General features: G+C 39.5%; 1 protein-coding gene across 1 annotated transcript in view; it reads left to right on the top strand.

Moving 5' to 3' along the window:
• The window catches only part of LOC129020612 (zinc finger protein 675-like), a 33,659-nt gene extending 13,592 nt beyond the window's left edge, over positions 1-20,067 (top strand). Inside the window, 4 exon segments of the mRNA XM_054465198.2 lie at positions 8,382-8,508; positions 9,337-9,432; positions 16,906-18,364; positions 18,366-20,067. Coding sequence (XP_054321173.2) covers positions 8,382-8,508; positions 9,337-9,432; positions 16,906-18,364; positions 18,366-18,453 — 1,770 coding nt within the window. The 3' untranslated portion in view covers positions 18,454-20,067.
• Positions 20,068-20,934: the final 867 nt, after the last annotated feature.

Below are 20,934 nucleotides of genomic sequence, written 5' to 3'. Positions count from 1 at the left end.
GCCCCCCACCAGAAAATTTTTATTTTAATGATATTTCCCAAACACTGTCTGGAATTACCAGATATGATAGAAACATATATAAGGTGCCAACCAGGATCTACTCTAGAGTGGGCTTACCCTCTCAGGCTTCCAGTCACTCCCAAATTTGCTGCAAGTGCATGCTGTCACCTAAATATGCAGGCAGAATTGTCTCTCCTATTTGGTATCTATAGTCCTCTACAGTCACTTCTAGACGGGCTAGGCCAGATTTCTACGAACTTCACAGGGCAGCAATCAGCCATTTTACCTCTTTCAATTACTCTTGTATCTTCAGACCTGAAACTGATTTAGAGACCATGGGGCCCACAAACCCAATTAGAGTAACAGGTGTGCATTGAGTATACACGTAGACATGAGAATCTCCACTTTCCACTTCCTCCTGTTACTGAAATGCTCACAAATGTGCAGGTAACACCTGCTGATATTCTTATCCATCCAGAACCTAAATCTGCAGCTCCAAATTCTGAATCTAGGTCTTGAAATTTTGGAAATTAAAAAATTTATATCTGAGAAATGCAGGTCCTTTTAGCTGTCAAACTTGAAGAGACATTAAAATGAGGGCACAATTATGTCTTTCTCCCCACTTTCAACTATATGTATTCATACCTTGAAACTGTTTGCTATTGCCACCAGTAGCTGTGAATTAAATTAATAATGCCACACTGGACACTCTAAACCTTAATGATGTACATCCAATCAATAATTAATGTTATTCCTATAAATAAGAGTTTCTGACAAACAAGTTTGTACCAGCCCAAAGAGGGACCAGCCTCTGTCTTCTTTTTACCTTTACAAATACACTTGTAACTGGTGGTAAGCAAAGTATAAATTCTAGGCAACTTGAGTCTTTGCTTTCATGTTATAATCCTCAAGCTTGGTCCCCCCAAAACTGTCTATTTATATTTATGTTGCCTCAGCTTTTTCCTTTTAGGTAGAAATATCATTTAGAATGAGCTAGAGCAGCCTCTGTGAGTGGACCTCTCCTTTGATTGTACTCCACTTTCTGTGACACACAAGAATGCAGAGCCAGGTTTATCTGACGTAGAATCTGCACATAAGGTCTAACCTCTGGGATTCACAAGTCAAGGTTAGGCTTTCGATTGAGAATGTACAGAAAACATACAGGAGACATTTTCTGCATTGTGAGATGTCAACATAGAAATGTTAAAAGCCCTTTTTGAGGGTGCAGGTTTTTGAACTTCTCAGATCTTGTCCAGTGACTTTCTACAGTTATGTGAGAGGCTCCAGGTGTAAATAGAACCTGATTGCAGAATCTGTAAGTGTAAACAAGCATCTTCAGAGTAAGAGATTAAGACTACAAGGTATCCAGTGCCATGACCAAACTATACCTACCCATAAAATGTGATACTGGAGTAGAGTATTCTTGTCCTTTTTTTTTTTTTTTTTTTTAATATACCCAAGAGCTAACTAATCAAGACATGCAATTCAACTTCTGGAGCTCTACCAGGACAGTTCCATTCTTCATTTAGCCTGAGTCTCTCATCCCTAGCTTATCATTGGGCCACCAGCTCAGGGGCACTGAGAACCCTCTCACAATCACCTAGGCATCTTTGAGAAATTTGAAAATGTCCAGAACAGAATTGTGTAAGGCTGACATGAGTGGTTAATTCTGCTTCTGTCTTAATGCAAGAGAGATAAGTCATCCTGTGTTTGTTCCTACCCCCATGCAAGAGATGTCTTTGGTTGGTACTCAGATGAGAGTTTCTCCAGTTTCCTGGTACTTAGGTGAAAAACAAGGAAGAGGTCTGGAGACTCAGATAAACTAATTGCTTCCATTTCATATGACCATTAGATAAATAAATAAAGCAGTCATGGTCCCTGTCATCCGGGAACTTTTAGTCTAGACGAGCAACTAGATAAACGGCTGAATTGGGCATGATATGGTTGCTACGATGTTCCTAGACAGGGGCAGTGAAGAAGATCCCAGGCCCCTTCAGTCTTCATCTAATTCCTCCTTTTGCACTGCTAGAGTTTTCTGACCCAACCCCATAGTGGCACAGGGGCAGTCAGTTCTCCAGGGGTAATGACTGGTACCTTTGCATTGACAGCAGGGACCTGGCAGAGGCTTAGTATATCCCTTTGCCCAATGCCCACTTTTCTTGCATTTGAAGCAAGAGTCTCTGCTGGCTTTATCTTTATGGCCCTTCAGATTTTCCTTAGATGCTCTTTGGGCATTCAGGACATCACCAATGATGGCTGCCATAATTTTGGCTTGCCGTTTTTCTTTACTCTTTCCTTTTTCCTTCCTTCAGGTCACAATTGTTATACACCATAAACATAGTATCAAGAAGCTGGTTTTGGTTAGTCTGTGGCCCTATCTGTAGCTTGTGGAGCTTATGTCTAATGTTAGGGGCAGATTGGCTAATAAAATGCTTTGCCATTAATATTTTCCCTTCAGGAGAGGAAGGGACTAGATTAGTATATTTTTTAAAAGGCTTCCTCCAACCTGCCATAAAACATGGCTAGATTTTTCTTCTTGCTTTGTGTAACCTTCTGTACTTTATCATAATTTTCTGCCTTAGTTATTCCCTTTCTCATTCTTCCAAGGAGAGCCTCAAGAAATTTAGCCTGGTTGTTTCCCACAGTGGTGTTGTAGTTTCAATGAGGATCAGTAGTGGGAACTGTTTCTGGTCCTGAGTGATTGCCCTGAGGGTTTCAGGTGAATAATCCGTTCGCTTCCTGGTGGGTGGCCTCAAAGGTTTGTTCTTTTTCTGAAGGGATGCAACAGGTTGCTAGAATAAATTGAACATCTCTGCATGAGAGATCAAAGTTTGAAATCCATCAGCAAATTTCCCAAGATTCTCAGAATAGCTTCCTAGCTTCTCCTTACATTGTTGTTTATCAGTTATAGAGAAGGGGACCTTCATTAGGACTGGCCCCTCAGCTCCTGCTACCCTAAGAAGTAGCAGGGCTGGAGAGAGAGTTCAATACAGTGTTCCCCCTTGAGTATAAGGGGAACTTGTAGGGTCCCCAGTGTTTGCTCCTGAGTTTTAGCCTCAGAAGCACTTGGCAAGGGGTCGCTTGGCAAGGATGGTCGCTGCTCACCCTGAGAACCAGGTGGCCCTGTAAAAGAAGGTTATCTATAATATCTACTTCTGCCTTAGAACTTTCCTTTGGGGGGTAGGTTCTGGGAGTTTCACAGATTGTTAGGTTTTGATACAGGGTCATGAAGGGCTGTACATAGGAGATTTCTGACCATTTGTCCTGCCTCTTGCAAAATAGGCCTGATTGCAGGATAGTGTCATAATTAATGCTACCATTGACTGCCCAGTGTTCTGAACTGAGCAGCTCATAATAGGGCCAGACAGTATTGCAGAAAAATACTACACATTTCCTCTTTAGACTGTCAGGGTCAAATTGATTCTAATGGTGGAAGATATAGCCAAGCAGGGAATCAGAATTGGAAATAGAGTTGCCCACAGTGGAATCAGGTGAAATAGATTGAGAGTTGCTCATAGTGGTCTACAAAAAAGAAAAAAGAAGAGGACTTTGCAAAGTAGAGGGCTCATTAGGTGACCCAAATTTTTCCTGGGGCATCTCCCTGGAAAACTTCTTGGCCCAGACTGGGGTCTCTGGGAACATCCCTTCTTTAGGCCCCAGACTTAAGTCTGTCAGATGGCTCTGACCTTAGATAGGTGCCAGCACCACTTTAGAATGGTTCCCTCAATCACTGATGACCTACTATGAGGCTTTTTTTTTTTTTTTTAATTTTTTTTTTGAGACAGAGTCTCGCTCTGTCGTCCAGGCTGGAGTGCAGTGGCGTGATCTTGGCTCACTGCAATCTCTGCCTCCTGGATTCAAGCGATTCTTCTGCCTTAGCCTCCTGAGTAGCTGGCATTACAGGTGCGTGCCACAACGCAAGGCTAATTTTTTTGTATTTTTAGTTGGTCAGGCAGGTCTTGAACTCCTGACCTTATGATCTGTCTGCCTTGGCATCCCAAAGTGCTGGGATTACAGGCATTAGCCACCGCACCCGGACTACTATGAGCTTTTTTTAAGGTTTATCTATCCCATTTAAAGCAACCCTTTAACTCTCTCAACTTCGGCAATAATACATTTCCTTTCATAAGTTCCCCCCCTCCACCATGCACCTCACAGACCACCTGCAACATGCTTGGACCCTCTGACTTATATAACCTTTTTGCATAGCTAGGTGGGTTTTCTGTGCATAGCTAGTTGAGTGGGGGAAGGGAAGAATTTAGCATAAGAAAAGAAAAGAAGGTTTAAGTCACCTGAAATGTGTGAGTTCACCCTGGGCGAACTGCCCGCTGCCAACTGTGTCATATGTAGGGATCAGGGACTGTAACCAGAAAGGATAGAAAATCTTTCCCCCTTCTGGGCAGGACAGGCAACCCTGTTTGCTCGTTGGCCTTCAGAGAACATCAGAGAGTGGATCTGGCTAGTTCCACTCAATTACGAACATCTACCAGAAAATGGCTGCTGAAAGACTGAAAAAGGAGAAAAGGAAAAGGTCTCAGAAAAAGGACAAAAAAAAGAAAAAGGACAAAAACAATAGGACTCAGAAAAACAAACAAAAAAAAGGTCTCAGGTCCCTCACCCAAACTGTGAGGTGGTAGTGAGGCACTTACATGTGGAAACCTTTCAGTTTCATCAAAAAGTGGCCCTGGGTGGGGTGGGGGGAGGGGAGAGAGAGAAAGAGAGAAAGAGAAAGACTTGTATGTAAAAGGAGAAAGGAAAAAATTAAATCCCATACTTTAGGCCTACCTCCTCTCCTGCCTGGCTCACCAAAATAAGTTACCAGTAGAGGGTCTTGACTGCAAGTTGTCCAGATTCTTGGCCTTTTGAACAAAGAATTGGATGAAACAGCAAAGCAAGAAAAGAATGAAGCAACAAAGGAACAAAACAGGTTTATTGAAAATGAAATTACACTCTGCAGTGTGAAAGTGGGCCCGAACAATGGCTTAAGGTCCCAGACACAGAATTTTCTTCGGTTCAGATATCCCCTAGAGGTTTCTCATTGCCCACTTGGTGCTCACCTCATGTAAATGAAGTGGTGGCCCACAATTGCTCTGATTAGTTGCAGAAAGCAACCAATCAGATGCTGATGGGAAGTTACAAAGGTCACAATCCTCAGCAAATATCCGATTGATTGCAAAAGCAACCAATCAGAGGCTAAGGTGAAGTTACAAAGTGTCACTTTTATTCAAATAGAGACTCAGCCCACAATCAGTCTGATTGGTTGTGGACAGCCAATTTCCTATCTGCCTCACAGAAAAGGTGGGGATTTGCAAAGGCAATAGCCTCTGGTCTTTTTGTTACTTAGGCATGGAAAGTTAGTTTTCCTTTCCATTTAGGTCTAGGAATTCGGTGTGAAAAGGTCTTAGGTTCCCTGCCTCCAGACCCTATTCTCCTGCCTCATTAGTACATGTGTACCTCATGGTTTCCAAATGCAGACTTATTTAAATGTTGCTGCCTTCTGTTTATTCTGTAAACTTTAAAGAGCCAGCAAAGAATATGAAAATTGGTAGTCTTCATTTGAGAAGTATTTGTGTTGTAACAAGAGTGCTGAGTGTAAGGGACTCCATGCTGTGCCTGCTTTCTCTAATGCTAATCATGAGCCCCAGAAGAGCAACGTCAGCATTGATAGGGAACATTAATGGGTTTAAAATACCCATTAATGGCTGGCTGCCATGGCTCATGCCTGTAATCCCAGCACTTTGGGAGGCCAAGTTGGGTGAATCACTAGAGGTCTGGAGTTTGAGACCAGCCTGACCAACATGGTGAAACCCTGCCTCTACTAAAAATACACAAAAAATTAGCTGCTTGTGGTGGCAGGCGCCTGTGTTATCCCAGCTACTCAAGGCTGAGGCAGGAGAATCGCTTGAACCCAGGGGGCGGAGGTTGCAGTGAGTTGAGATTGCGCCACTGCACTCCAGCCTGCGCTACAGAGCGACACTCCATCACACACACACACACATACACACACAAAAACCCAAAAAACAAAAAAACCACTCATGAACCCTAAGTCTGCAGAATTACATCACAGAGAGTGGAGCCACAGTTTCCAAGTATTTTTTAAGCTCATTAAAGCTTTAAAGGCAATGCCCAGCTAAGTGGTTTTCAGCCCAGGTTTGATTTTTTTTTTTTTTTTTTTTTGAGGCAGGGTCTCGCTCTGTGCCCAGGCTGGAGTGCAGTGGTGCGATTTCAGCTCACTGCAACCTCCACCTCCTGGGTTCAAGCGATTCTCCTGCCTCAGCCTCCTGAGTAGCTGGGATTATAAGCAAGTGCCACGTCGGCCAGCTAATATTTGTATTTTTAGTAGAGACGGGGTTTCACCATGTTGGCCAGGCTGGTCAGGAACTCCTGACCTCAAGTGATCCCCCCGTCTTGGCCTCCCAAAGTGCTGAGATTACAGGTGTGAGCCACCATGCCCAGCCCAGGTTTCTAATTAAGATTACATGGCCAGTTTGCAGAAATATCTACTTGTGCCCTATCCACAGGTCTGTTTATTCTGGGCGGAGGTATCATGTTTTGTTTTTTGTTTTTGAGACAGGGTCTCACTCTGTTGCTCAGGCTGGAGTACAGTGGTATGACCTCAGGTCACTGCAACATTCGCCTGCCAGGTTTAAGCGATTCTCCTGCCTCTGCCTTCCAAGTAGCTGAGATTACAGGCATGTACCATTATGCCTGGCTAATTTGTGTATTTTTAGTAGAGATGGGGTTTTGCCATGTTGGCCAGGTTGTTCTCAAACTCCTGGCCTCGAGTGATCTGCCCACCTTGGCCTCCCAAAGTGCTGCGATTACAGGTGTGAGCCACTGTTCCTGCCCATGTTGTTTTAATTAAGTGCCTCATGTGACTCTAACGTGAGGCCAAAATCAAGTATGAGGGGTTCAAGATATATTCATGAGAGTTAAGTTCCACCTTTGCTCTAAAGAATGGTCAAAGGGCTGGTTCTGTTTGGTTTGTTAGTGACAGGAAAGTGTGGCCCGAATTATCATTGCTGTAGCAGAAACTGTTGGTGTCCATGGCAGGGGAGGGCACCTGAGGACAGAAGAAAATAAACTTTTACTTTTATCTCCGTGGAGCAGCTCATGGTTCCTGAATCGCTTCTGGTATGAAGGACAGAAATGGGTGGACTTTTTCTGTGAGTCTTGGTCCTTCTGCCTGTGAGTGTGGTGGTGCCAGGTAAACATGTGGTGCTGATGCCTTTAAAGGCATATTCTCCAGATGCAGGTGTAATTTTTCCAGAGAATCGCATCTGAAAAGAATTTTCAGAGAAAGGAAAAAATGGCTTTTTTTCAGTTAAACATGTCTCAGATCAAGAGCTGTGTCTGCTCTGCCTCCTGGAATGCCATGCGTTTATTACTTGCAAACTTTGACTTCTCTACTTGGGTTTTTTCTCCCTAATGAGTTTGTTTTAACTACTTCTAAAAACTCTTATGATAGTCAAGAGTCTCTGAAAAATACTTCTTTTCCATATACCAGCGCCTTCTCTACATCATGACTTCTTATATGCCATGCAGAATTCTCACCATTATTTTATAATCTGCAATATTAAAAATGTTACCTGTGGCTATTGAACATGCGAAGGTGTAGATAACTCAAGATTTCTATTGGGAAAACCTGGGGTCCTTAGTAAAAATGGAGAACATCTAATGTTGAGGCTCCATCTGTGTTCTCAATTAGCTATTATTTAAACAAGATAGCGTTTATTACACAGAAGCTTGTGAAGCACTCAAAAAGGTACGTGTTTGTGTTTATGCCCTTAATTATGTATTTTTTTTTTTTTTTTTTTTTTTGAGACGGAGTCTCACTCTTGTTGCCCACGCTGGAGTGCAGTGGTATGATCTCAGCTCACGGCAGCCTCCACTCACCACAGCCTTCACCTCACAGGTTTAAGCCATTCTCGTGATTCTCCTGCCTCAGCCTCCTGAGTAGCTGGGATTACATGCATGCGCCACCACGCCTGGCTAATTTTGTATTTTTAGTAGAGATTGGGTTTCTCCATGTTGGTCAGGTGGGTCTTGGAACTCCCGACCTCAGGTGATCTGCCCGCCTTGGCCTCCCAAAGTGCTGGGATTACAGGCATGAGCCACTGTGCCTGACCTATTATATATGTTATTATTTAGAAAATTATTATGTATACACTGATGTTGTGGCTCTTGTGCCACTCTGTTTTCTCAGGGTTAGAGAACACATTAGGAAATATTTCTGTGTAAAAAAATATGATTTTATTGGATAATTTCAGTCACTCCTATAAGTCAGAACCTGTTCTCTTTAGTCTCTCATTTTACCTTGAGTCAAATTATAATCTCTGTTGGCTACCTGGTGAATATGTTTGTGTGTATGTGTTTTTCAGGGACTGTTGACATTTAGGGATGTGGCCATAGAATTCTCTCTGGAAGAATGGCAATGCCTAGACACTGCACAGCGGAATTTATATAAAAATGTGATTTTAGAGAACTACAGAAACCTGGTCTTCCTGGGTAAGGATAACTTAAACATACAGTTTCTTTCTTTTTTTTTTTTTTCTTTTGAGACAGAGTCTGGCTCTGTTGCCAGGCTAGAGTGCAGTGGTGCGATCTTGGCTCACTGCAACCTCCGCCTCCTGGGTTCAAGCAATTCTCGTGCCTCAGCCTTCCAAGTAGCTGGGACTACAGGCGTAAGCCACCATGCCTAGCTAATTTTTTTTTGTATTTTTGGTAGAGACAGGGTTTCACCATGTTGGCTAGGCTGGTCTCTAACTCCTGACCCCAGATGAGCCATTTGCCTCGGCCTCCCAAAGTGCTGGGATTATTGGTGTGAGCCACCATGCCTGTCCCAACACACAGTTTCTAATATACCGTAAAGGTTTCATTTCTCTTCTTTGTAGAATATATTTTGGTAATGTATGCTTTGCATAAATGAGTTTCAGATCCCTGTTTTTGAGAAAATCTTAAGGATTTGTCTGTATAGAGAAGAATTTCTTTAGTATGTTTCATCTTGATTTGAACTTACCACATTCCTGAGCTGATCTGTGTCCTTCACTCTAGATTAGTGGTAATTTCAGAAGTTTAGTGGCATAAAATATTGTTGCCCACACCTTAAAATCTACTTGCCAACACCAAATTTTGATTCAGTAATACTGGGTAGTGAAATTAAGAACCTACAAATTTAGAATATTTTCTAAGTATTTAAAAATTTCTGTTATAAGTCAGTATTTTGGGATTAATTTACTAGACTATTCTATTACATTCTCTTTACTGAACACATTACTAGGTTGGTAATTGGAGAATATGAGCAAGATTCATGTTATTTATTTTTTAATAAAACAGGTATTGCTGTCTCTAAGCAAGACCTGATCACCTGTCTGGAGCAAGAAAAAGAGCCTTTGACTGTGAAGAGACATGAGATGGTGGATGAACCCCCAGGTAAGTGAGAATGAAAGTGAATACAACAGGTGACACTGGTGAGAGGTCCAAACAGAGAAAAAAAATCTTATTTACAATAGCATTAAAATAATAAATTTCTGAGAACAAATTTAACCAAGGAGGTACAAAATCTTTACAGTGAGAGATATATCAGTGAAAGAGATTAGAAAAGACATAAATAAACTTGAAAATATTTTATGTCTATGAATTGAAAGAATAAATACTAAGGTCAAAGAGAAAGGTCAAAGAGAAAGCCAGTCCTTAAAATGTGATTTGGGAAGCCGTGTTTTAAAGGAATAGTTTCTGGAAAGCCTGAGTATTTTATGCTCTCAGATTTGAGCATTTTCTGTCTTATGCTTTTAAATTCTCTAAGGTTTCTGTTTACGTTTTTGGTAATTTTCCTTCAAGTTTTCGGTGAGAACCAGTGTCCTCTTCATGGCATACAGGAGACTGTGCAATCTGAATCCTTACTCATTTTTTTTGGAGGCACAGAAATACCTGCATAATTTTGAGAAACTCTGTTAAATGATTTTTTTAAGTTCTTTTTTTCCATCATGTCTGAAACGTGTGAGAAGTAGTTTCTTTTCTATTGGTTTCTTTTCTTCTTTTTTTTTTTTTTTTTTTTTTTTGAGACAGAGTCTTGCTCTGTAGCCCAGGCTGGGGTGCAGTGCTACAGTCTCGACTCCCTGTAACTTTTGCCTCTTGGGTTTAAGCAGTTCTCCTGTGTCAGCCTCCCAAGTAGCTGGGATTACAAGCACGTGCCACCACGCCCGGCTAATTTTGTGTTTTTAGTAGAGATGGGGTTTCACCATGTTGGCCAGGCTGGTCTCAAACTCCTGCCCTCAGGTCATTTGCTTGCCTTGGCTTCCCAAAGTGCTGGGATTACAGGTGTGAGCCACTATTCCTCGCCCTTTTTTTTTCATTTTTCTACACATTTTATTTGTTTGTATTTCTATAGTCTTCAGATGTAGTCTTGAAATTATAAAGGGCTGGGTGCAGCGGCTCAAGGGCCAGGCACCCAGGCACGGTGGCTCACGCCTGTAATCCCAGCACTTTGGGAGGCCGAGGTGGGCGGATCAGGAGGTCAGATAAAAATTAGAAAGAAGCTTTCTGAGAAACTGCTTTGTGATGTGTGCATTCATCTTACAGAGGTAAATCTTTCTTTTGATTCAGCAGTTTGGAAACCTGGCTAACATGGTGAAACCCTGTGTCTACTAAAAATACAAAAAATTAGCCGGGTGTGGTGGCACACGCCTGTAATCCCAGCTACTCAGGAGGCTGAGGCAGGAGAATCGCTTGAACCCGGGAGGTGGAGGTTACAGTGAGCCAAGCTTGTGCCACTGCACTCCAGCCTGGCTATAGAGCGGGACTCCGTCTCAAGAAAATTATAAAGTATGATATCCTTCTGCTTTGTTCTTTTTTCTCAAGCTTGCTTCGGCTATTTAAAGTATATCATAGTTTCATTTAAATTTTAGAATTATATTTTTTATTACTGTGAAAAACAAATGCCACTGGAATTTTGATAGGGAGTCTATTGGATCTATAGATCATTTTGGATAACGTGGCACTTTAACAGTATTTATTCTTTCAATTCATAGACATAAAATATTTTCAAGTTTATTTATGTCTTTTCTAATATCTTTCACTGATACATCTCTCACTGTAAAGATTTTGTACCTCCTTGGTTAAATTTGTTCTCAGAAATTTATTATTTTAATGCTATTGTAAATAAGATTTTTTTTCTCTGTTTTATCAGAGAGTTTATGGAACCCTAACTTGTATGTTAGTTTTATATTTTTCTGATTTACTGAGTGTATTTACAAGTTTTAATGTACTGTTTGTGTTTATATATATATGATCATATGAACTACAGCCAGCAACTTTTTACTTATGTGTCTTCAGTTTCAATTGCTCTTTCATTTTTTGACTAATTCTTCTGCCAATACTTTCAGTGTTATGTTAAACTAGCAGCATTGACAATGGGCACCATATAGTTTTGCATTGGCATCTGTGTACAGGAGAAAACACCTTAAGTTTTTATAAACTGGTTTCAGAAGGTAAAGATCTTTTGTTGGACCCTCAGGGCGATGGGATGCCCTCTGGGTTTGTAGTGGAGACAGGGTTGTAGCTTTGTCACAAGGCAGCTGGGTCTGCACTAGAGTCTACCTTTAGTTGGCTTGTCCTAAAAAAGTTGGGTAGTTTAAATTCCCATTTTGGACAGACTGAATTTTGGCAGGGGATTTTGCTCTGTAGGGCAGACACTAGGGCAGGTTTTTGCAGTAGGGTCTGCATATGGTGGGCCTTATATCAAAATGTGAATGACTATGGCTTTCAGCGAGTACCAGAAAGGATCTTTCCAGGTCACTATGTGGGTTTCTATATAGGCAGAACTGACCATAAACTGTGGCTCAGCGAGCTGGAACTGAGTCATTGAACTGCTTCAAGGACCACAGTGAAGGCTAAGGTCCTTTACCTTAGGCCAGTCCACATGGCTATAAATGGGTATCTTCCTCTGGGCCTCTGGAAAAGCAGAATCTCTCCCAGACTTTGGCTGGGAGGAGTTTGGGATGGTTACATAGTAAGTTCAGAATTCTCAGTGGGACCAAGTTGGGTGGGCCATTTCCTAGTCTGTAGTTAAGAACAGGGATCCTGTAGTTTACACCTGAATGAGGGCCTGCCTTCTGAAAAGAAGACTTTTAAATCTTGGGCTTTATCAGAGTTCCACAACTCCCTCTCTCTCTGGATCTCAAAGCTCTCAAAGGCACTTATTTTGAGATGGAGTCTTGCTACATACATAATTCAAGCTGATTTTGAAATCCTAACCTGAAGCAATTCTCTAAACTTAATATACCATGTATCTTTCATTACAGGTGTGAGCCATGATGCCTGGCTATCTCATAAAGGCATTTTTGTCAGGGATGGCTGACAAATTGTCTTGCTGTGCAGGAGATAACAAAATAGGGCACCTTTTATTCTCCCATCTTACTGATTTCACTCCTGCTATACATTTTTATTCTCCATTTTCTGTTTCAATTTTGTCTGTAGTTTTAGATTTAGAAGTTTAGAACAATATGCTAGAATTTACATGTAATGTCTAAAGTAAATTAGATAATTTGTAGACACTCCATATTTACTAAAACTGTTACTTATAAATTTAGGCTTGATGTAGGAAAAAAGAATTCTATGATTTACACCCATTTTGTCCAGCCTATATCTAAATAATATAATTTATTCGCAGGTATTTGTTTTATTTATCAGACACTAACCATATTCTGCAATATATATATTTATATATTTAACATTTATATATATTTAGCATTTTATATATATATAGAGAGAGAGAGAAAGAGCAATGTAAGGCTATTTTTTTGCTTCTAAAGTTGGATTACAGCAGTTTTGTTTTGTGTAACAATAGCATATATTTAAAACATAAAATTTCTGTCTTTTTTTTTTTTTTTTTTTTTGAGACAGAGTCTCGCCCTGTCGTCCAGCCTGAAGTTCACTGGTACAATCTCTGCTCACTGCAACCTCCACCTCCCAGGTTCAAGTGATTCTCCTGTCTCAGCCTCCTGAGTAGCTGGGACTAGAGGCACATGCCACCATGCCTGGCTAATTTTTGTACTTTTAGTAGAGACGGGGTTTCACCATGGTGGCCAGGCTGGTCTTGAACTCCTGACCTCGTGATCCATCTTCCTCGGCCTCCCAAAGTTCTGGTACAGGTGTGAGCCACCAAGCCCGGCCCAAAATTATTATTATTATTATTTTAAATTTTATTTTGAGATGGAGTTTTGCTCCTGTTTCCCAGGCTGGAGTGCAATGGTGTAATCTCGACTCACTCCAACCTCCGCCTACCGGGTTTAAGCAGTTCTCCTGCCTCCGCCTCCTGAGTATCTAGGATTACAGGTGTGCGCCACCACACCTGGCTAATTTTTTTGCATTTTTAGTAGAGAGAGTTTCACCATGTTGCCGAGTCTGGTCTCGAATCCCTGAATTTGTGATCCACCAGCCTCACCTCCCAAAGTGCTGGGATTACAGGCATGAGCCACTGCATCTGTCCTAGACACATTATTTTTAATGCTACATCAGTGTTGCCTGCAAGATTTTATGAGTAAACGTTTCTCTTACTATGGTTTTGCCATTCCGTATTAGTGTGTTTTTTCAGTTTGACATCTGTTTATTGTTTTTTTGTTTTACCATTTGAGACAATTTGCAATTGTTTGTACACTTTAAGTCTGTGGGATTTAATTAAGAAATAAATCAGCCACATATATATCCCAATCAGATTACATATGTGTGTTTATCTATGAATATGACCCCAATTTTGTTTATGGCTTATCTTGTATGTATTCTTTCTTAGCTGATTTTCAATGATTGTTTTATCTTGTCTAAGTGATTAGTCATGGAGATAGTCTTTTTTTTTTTTCTTTCGAGATGGAGTTTCACTCTTGTTGCCCAGGCTGGAGTGCAATGGTGTGATCTCCGCCCACTGCAACCTCTGCCTCCCAGGTTGAAGTGATTCTCCTGCTTCAGCCTCCCAAGCAGCTGGGATTACAGGCGTGTGCCACCACGCCCAGCTAATTTTTTGTATTTTTAGTAGAGGCGAGGTTTCTCCATGTGGTCAGGGTGGTCTCCAACTCCCGACCTCAGGTGATCCACCTGCCTCGGCCTCCCAAAGTACTGGGATTACAAGGCGTGAGCCACCACACCCGGTGAGATAGTCTTATTTTCACCATGTATTTAATAATAAATATATATTTCTTTTGTGTGAGAGAAACGCTTTTGTGATTTGAAGGTAATTCATGTAAAGATTTATAATTCTGTATTTTTTCCAGTTTTTGTTTTAAAAAAATTAATTGTAAAACCACATAAAGTAAATTTTACCATCTAAAATCTATTGAAGTGTATACTTCAGGGCCAGGCATGATAGTGGCTCATATCTTTGATCCCAGGATTTGGGGAGGCCAAGACAGAATTGCTTGAGCCCAAAAGTGTGAGACTAGCCTGGGAAACGTGTGGAGATTCTCTGTCTACAAAAAATTTTTAAAAATAGCCAGGCATGGTGGTGTGCACCTGTGGTCCCAGCTTTTTGGGAGATTGATGGTGCAGGATTACTTTAGCCTGGCAGTTTGAGGCTACAGTGAGCCATCATTGTGCCACTTTACTCAAACTTGGATGACAGAGTGAGAACCTGTCTCAAAAAAACTGTACGTTTCAGGCATGTTTAGTGTATTTGTATTGTTATGCAAAAGACTTCTATGAATTTTTCATCTTGTGAAACTAAAACTCAATACCCATTAACAACTGCCCATTTTATCCTCTCTCCAGCCATTGACAAACACCCTTGCACTTTCTATGAGTGTCACTAATTAAGATATCTCACATAAGTGGAATCATATAGTATCCATCATTTTGTTACTGGCTTACTTCAGGTGATATAATCTCAAAGTTTATCTTAAAATGTGACAAGATTTATTTGAGGCTGAATAATCCGTTGTGTGTGTGTGTGTGTGTGTATATATACATATATATATATATATATACCTTTTTTTTTTGAGATGGAGTCTCATTTTGTCACCCAGGCTGGAGTGCAGTGGGGAATATCTTGGCTCACTGTAACCTCTGCATCCTGGGTTCAAGTGATTCTCATGCCTCAGCCTCCTATGTAGCTGGGACTACAGGCACATGCCACCACACCCAGCTAATTTTTGTATTTTTAGTAGAGAAGGGGTTTCACCATGTTGGCCAGGCTGGTCCCAAACTCCTGACCTCAGGTAATCTGCCCACCTCAGCCTCCTAAAGTGCTAGGATTATAGGCGTGAGCCACTCCTAATGCATTTTTTATAGAGATTATGTTGAATTTGTTCACCACTTTTGGTTGCATTGACATTTTTGAAAAATTAAGTGTTTTGGCCCTTGAGCCAAGAATGTGTTGAAGACTGTTTTATTTTCATATATTTTTCAATTTGCCAGTTTTACTTTTGCTTTTAATTTTTTGTTTTATTCACTTTTGGTCAGAAAGTGTTTATAATTTTGGTCTTCCTAAATCTATTTATTGTTGCTGTTAGAAGATTTTACTGTGTCACTCAGGCTGGAGTGCAGTGGCATAATTTTGGCTCACTGCAGCCATAACCTCCCAGGCTCAAGTGATCCTTTTACCTCAGTCTTCCAAGTAGCTGGCACTACAGACGTGCCATGGCTGCTACCATGCCTGGCTAATTTTTTGATTATTTGTAGGAACAGGGTCTCGCTATGTTGCCCAGGCTGGTGTCAAATTTCTGGCCCAGCTGGGTCTTCCAAAGTGTTCAGATTATAGGCATGAGCCACTGCACCCAGCCAGCATTCTTAAATTTAATAAGACTTGATTTGTGTCCTAACAGAATACACCAGGTGCAAATAAGAATATTGTGTATTCTCTTGCTTTTGATTAAAAAGGTTTGTACAGGTCTGTTAAGCCTATTTGGTCTGTGATATGGCTTGGATGTCGATGTTCTCCAAACCTCATATTGCAATGTAATCATCATTGTTTTGGGTCCTGATAGAAGGTGAATATGGGACCTAGAGGGAGGTGCTTAGGTCATGAGGGAAAGTTCCTCATGGATGGCTTGGCACTATCCTCTTGTTAATCAGTAAGTTTACACTCTGTTAATTCAAGTAAGAGCTAGTTCATTAAAAAAAAAAAAAAAAAAAAAAAAAAACCTGGCTTCTTTACCTCACACTTGCTTTGTATCTTACCATGTGATGTGTCCAGTTTTCTGTGCATTGCACTGTGATTGTAAGCTTCCTGAGACCCTCACCAGAAGCAGATGCTGGCACACACTTTTTGTACAGTCTGCCGAACTGTGACCCAAATCTTTTTTCTTTATAAATTATCCACTCTCAGGTATTCCTCTATATGTAAATAATTTTGAAGTTTGCAATTTACTTTTTTTTTTTTTTTTTTTTTTTGAGACAGAGTCTTGCTTTGTCACCCAGGCTGGAGTATAATGGTGCAATCTCCGCCCACTGCAACCTTAGCCTCCTGGGTTCAAGCGGTTCTCCTGCCTTAGCCTCCCAATTAGCTGGGACTACAGGCTCCTGCCACCATGCCCAGCTAATTTTTTTTTCTATTTTTAGTAGAGATGCGGTTTCACTATGTTGGCCAGGCTGGTCTTGAACTCCTGACCTCGTGATCCGCCCGCCTCAGCCTCCTAAAGTGCTGGGAGTACAGGTGTGAGTCACTGCACCTGGCTGTAATTTACTTCTAAAAACATTATGTTATGTTGGGGAGTAGAAAAAGCTGTGTTGGGTAAATGTGACAGAATTTTTTTTTTTCTATGCGGCTCTTTGCATTGTGCTCACCTGGGGCAATGCATACACTTAATTATGGCCTGTGGTGCCATCTTGCTTATGTAGTTTGTGTAATTTTATAAGTTAGGTTTGGAAAGTATATTTATCTGAGTCTGTAAAGTAATGTGTTATTTTTATTTCTTTCAGTAATGTGTTCTCATTTTGCCCAAGAGTTTTGGCCAGAGCAGAACATAAAAGATTCTTTTGAAAAAGTGACACTGAGAAGATATGAAAAATGTGGAAATGATAATTTTCAGTTAAAAGGCTGTAAAAGTGTGGATGAATGTAAGGTGCACAAGGGAGGTTATAATGGTCTTAACCAATGTTTACCAACTACACAAAGCAAAATGTTTCAGTGTGATAAATATGTGAAAGTCTTTAATAAATTTTCACATTCAGATAGACGTAAGATAAAACATGTGGAAAATAAACCTTTCAAATGTAAAGAATGTGGCAAATCATTTTGCATGCTTTCACACCTAACTCGACATGAAAGAAATTATACCAAGGTGAATTTCTGCAAATATGAAGAATGTGAAAAAGCTTTTAACCAATCTTCAAAGCTTACTAAACATAAAAGAATTTATACTTGTGAGAAACTCTACAAATGTCAAGAATGTGACAGAACTTTTAGCCAATTCTCAAACCTTACTGAATATAAAAAAGATTATACTCGAGAGAAACCATACAAATGTGAAGAATGTGGCAAAGCCTTTAACCAGTCCTCACACCTTACTACACATAAGATAATTCATACAGGAGAGAAACCCTACAAATGTGAAGAATGTGGCAAAGCCTTTAACCAATTCTCAAATCTTACTACACATAAAAAAATTCACACTGGAGAGCAACCCTACATATGTGAAGAATGTGGCAAGGCTTTTACCCAATCCTCAACCCTTACTACACATAAGAGAATTCATACTGGAGAGAAGCCCTACAAATGTGAAGAATGTGGAAAAGCTTTTAACCGATCCTCAAAACTTACTGAACATAAAAACATTCATACTGGAGAGCAACCCTACAAATGTGAGGAATGTGGCAAAGCTTTTAACCGATCCTCAAATCTTACGGAACATAGGAAAATTCATACCGAAGAGAAACCCTACAAATGTAAAGAATGTGGCAAAGCTTTTAAACACTCCTCAGCCCTTACTACACATAAGAGAATTCACACTGGAGAGAAACCCTACATATGTGAAGAGTGTGGCAAAGCTTTTAACCGATCCTCAAAACTTACTGAACATAAGAAACTTCATACTGGAAAGAAACCCTACAAATGTGAAGAATGTGGCAAAGCTTTTATCCAATCCTCAAAACTTACTGAACATAAGAAAATTCATTCTGGAGAGATACCCTACAAGTGTGAAGAATGTGGCAAAGCTTTTAAACACTCCTCATCCCTTACTACACATAAGAGAATTCATACTGGGGAGAAACCCTACAAATGTGAAGAATGTGGCAAAGCTTTTAGCCGATCCTCAAAACTTACTGAACATAAGATAATTCATACTGGAGAGAAACCCTATAAATGTGAGAGATGTGACAAAGCTTTTAACCAATCTGCAAACCTTACTAAACATAAAAAAATACATACTGGAGAGAAACTACAAAACTGGAATGTGTGACAATGATTTTGACAACACCTCAAACTTTTCTAATTATAAAGGAAATCATACTGGTGAAAAATTCTAGAAATGTAAAGAATGTGTCAAAGTCTTTAAATGGTTTTCACACTTCATTGTATGTAAGATAATTCATACTGGAGAAAACTACAAGTGTGAAGAATTTGGCAATACTGTTAATTAAGGCTCAAACCTTATTGCACAGGAAAGCATTTATACTTAAGAAAAATTGTACAAATACAAAGAATGTAAAATAGCCATTAATATCTGTTGACATCTTAATAACAGAATGTTGGTACTTAATAAAAGCATTATAAATGCAATTACTGTCTAAAGATTTTAAGAAAATATAAGCCTTTAAAGTGAAGAAGAGTATTCGTTTTGAAGACAAAGATTACAAACATAAAGAGGGTTGTAGTACATTTACTGGTATCACAAATCTTATCATATACATTTTGTACTAGAGAAAAACCCTGAAGCAGTTGCTCAGAGTTTTTTCAACATCAGTGAATCTGTCTGGGAGAAAAACTCTGCAAATGTAATACATTTAGAAAAACACATTTTTTCAAAAGCTATAGCTTTAGAAAACACCAGAGAGTTAGTACTAAAATATATTTCTGCAGGCTGGGCACAGTGGCTCACGCCTGTAATCCCAGCACTTTGGGAGGCTGAGGCGGATAGATCACCTGAGGTCAGGTGTTCGAGACCAGCCTGGTCAACATAGCGAAACCCTGTCTCTACTAAAAATACAAAAATTAGCCAGGCATGGTGGTGATTGCCTGTAATTCCAGCTACTCAGGAGGGTGAGGCAGGAGAATTGCTTGAACCCGGGGGGCAGAGGTTGCAGTGAGTCAAGATCATGCCATTGCACTCTAGCCTGGGCAACAAGAGTGAAACTCCAGCTCTCTCTCTCTCTCTCTCTCCTCTCTCTCTCTCTCTCCTCTCTCTCTCTCTCCTCTCTCTCTCTCTCTCTCCTCTCTCTCTCCTCTCTCCTCTCTCTCCTCTCTCTTCTTCTCTCTCTCTATATATACATTTTTTTGCAGATGCAGTAAATATAAAACTATTCTAAAATTAAGTCTATGTAAATATCTGATAACTCACAGTAGAAATGTCTAAGGCACTGACACTTCAGACATTACAGTAAATCAGAGTCCTGAGTATAAAAAAGAATCCAGAACTAAAGTTGTTAGATAAATTATTTGTGTATAACTTTAAAAGGTGTAGAAGATTTTTTGAAAAGTTATAATTACATTGAAAGTATACCTTTTTCCTTAAAAATACAGATTATTTGCAACATGAATAATGTAATTCAACTCTCAAAATTCAAAACTCTTGTTCATTTCTATTGTATTCAACTTGTGACTAATTGTTGCTGCATCAGCGATAGGAGAATTTTTTTTATTAGTTGGGCATTATGATCTTTTATGGAAGGGTAAGGACATGAAAATGTAAAACACATGATAAAAATCTAAGTGGAGAGGCTCTTTTTGTTAATATAAGTGACACATGAGATAGGTGTTCAGAGTAATATTCTGCATTATAGTGAGAAAAAAGATTTTAAATTTCAGTTAAAATTAGTAAATTATTTTACTAATTGTACTTTTATGTAATAAAATGTACATTCTTAAAATTTTAAGTTATGTGTGAACTTATTTTATTAAAATTTTATTTAACATTTATAAAATTGTGCATTTAATAAAGTTATTATGCCACTAACTTTAACCTATTTCACTTTACTCAAGGGTGTAGGCAAAAGATGGTAACATACTATTTGGTAACATAATGGACTAACAGTTCTAGTAATCCCTTTTGCCAGTGACTTTAAACTGCAAGGAGGTTAAAGAATGTTGGTCCCATAGGTTAAATATTTATTTCTCATTTAAGTTTATACTTTTTAATTTTTGTGGATACATTGTATATTTATGCCATATATAGCACATTTTGATACAGACATATGTAATAATTACATCAGGAAAAATTAAGTATCCATCATCTCCAGCATTTATCCTTTGTATTATAAACCAGTTCTACAGTTTTAGTTTTTTTAATGTACAATTGTTATTGACTACAGGGCTATTTTTATGGTTACGCTAAAAATTATATAGAAGTATAAATAAAGTCCACACATTGAGTCCTAAATAAGCATTAAAAAATTGTTATATGTATTTTTGAACATGTTGCTTCTCTGCCTGCAAACACATACAGACTTGTTAGTTTTGATTTACATAAAGTTAAATATATACATTACTCTTAAGCTAAACCCTAGGTGTAAGAAAATTATGGAGTAAGTAAGCATGTTTGTGTGAGTATAAATTTGTACCTATTTTCAGAAGAAAAGAGCAATATTGGAACAAAACATTTTAGGAAGGTAACTAATTTACTAGAAAACTATAAACCTCAAAAATGCGGAAAGCAAATCTATACTCTTTCTACTGAATTACTGTAAAATAGTATGGCTTATGGGTTCAAAATCTCCTTATGCAAATTTTGTTTTTACTTGATTGGTACTCATGCCTAGCCCACATTTTTTTGTTTCTTATAATTTTTTTTC

The sequence above is a fragment of the Pongo pygmaeus genome, chromosome 20, assembly GCF_028885625.2.
Source record: "Pongo pygmaeus isolate AG05252 chromosome 20, NHGRI_mPonPyg2-v2.0_pri, whole genome shotgun sequence".
NCBI lineage: Eukaryota > Metazoa > Chordata > Mammalia > Primates > Hominidae > Pongo > Pongo pygmaeus.
The sequence above is the reverse complement of the archived record's forward strand: the minus strand, read 5'-3'. Positions and strand labels throughout refer to the sequence as shown.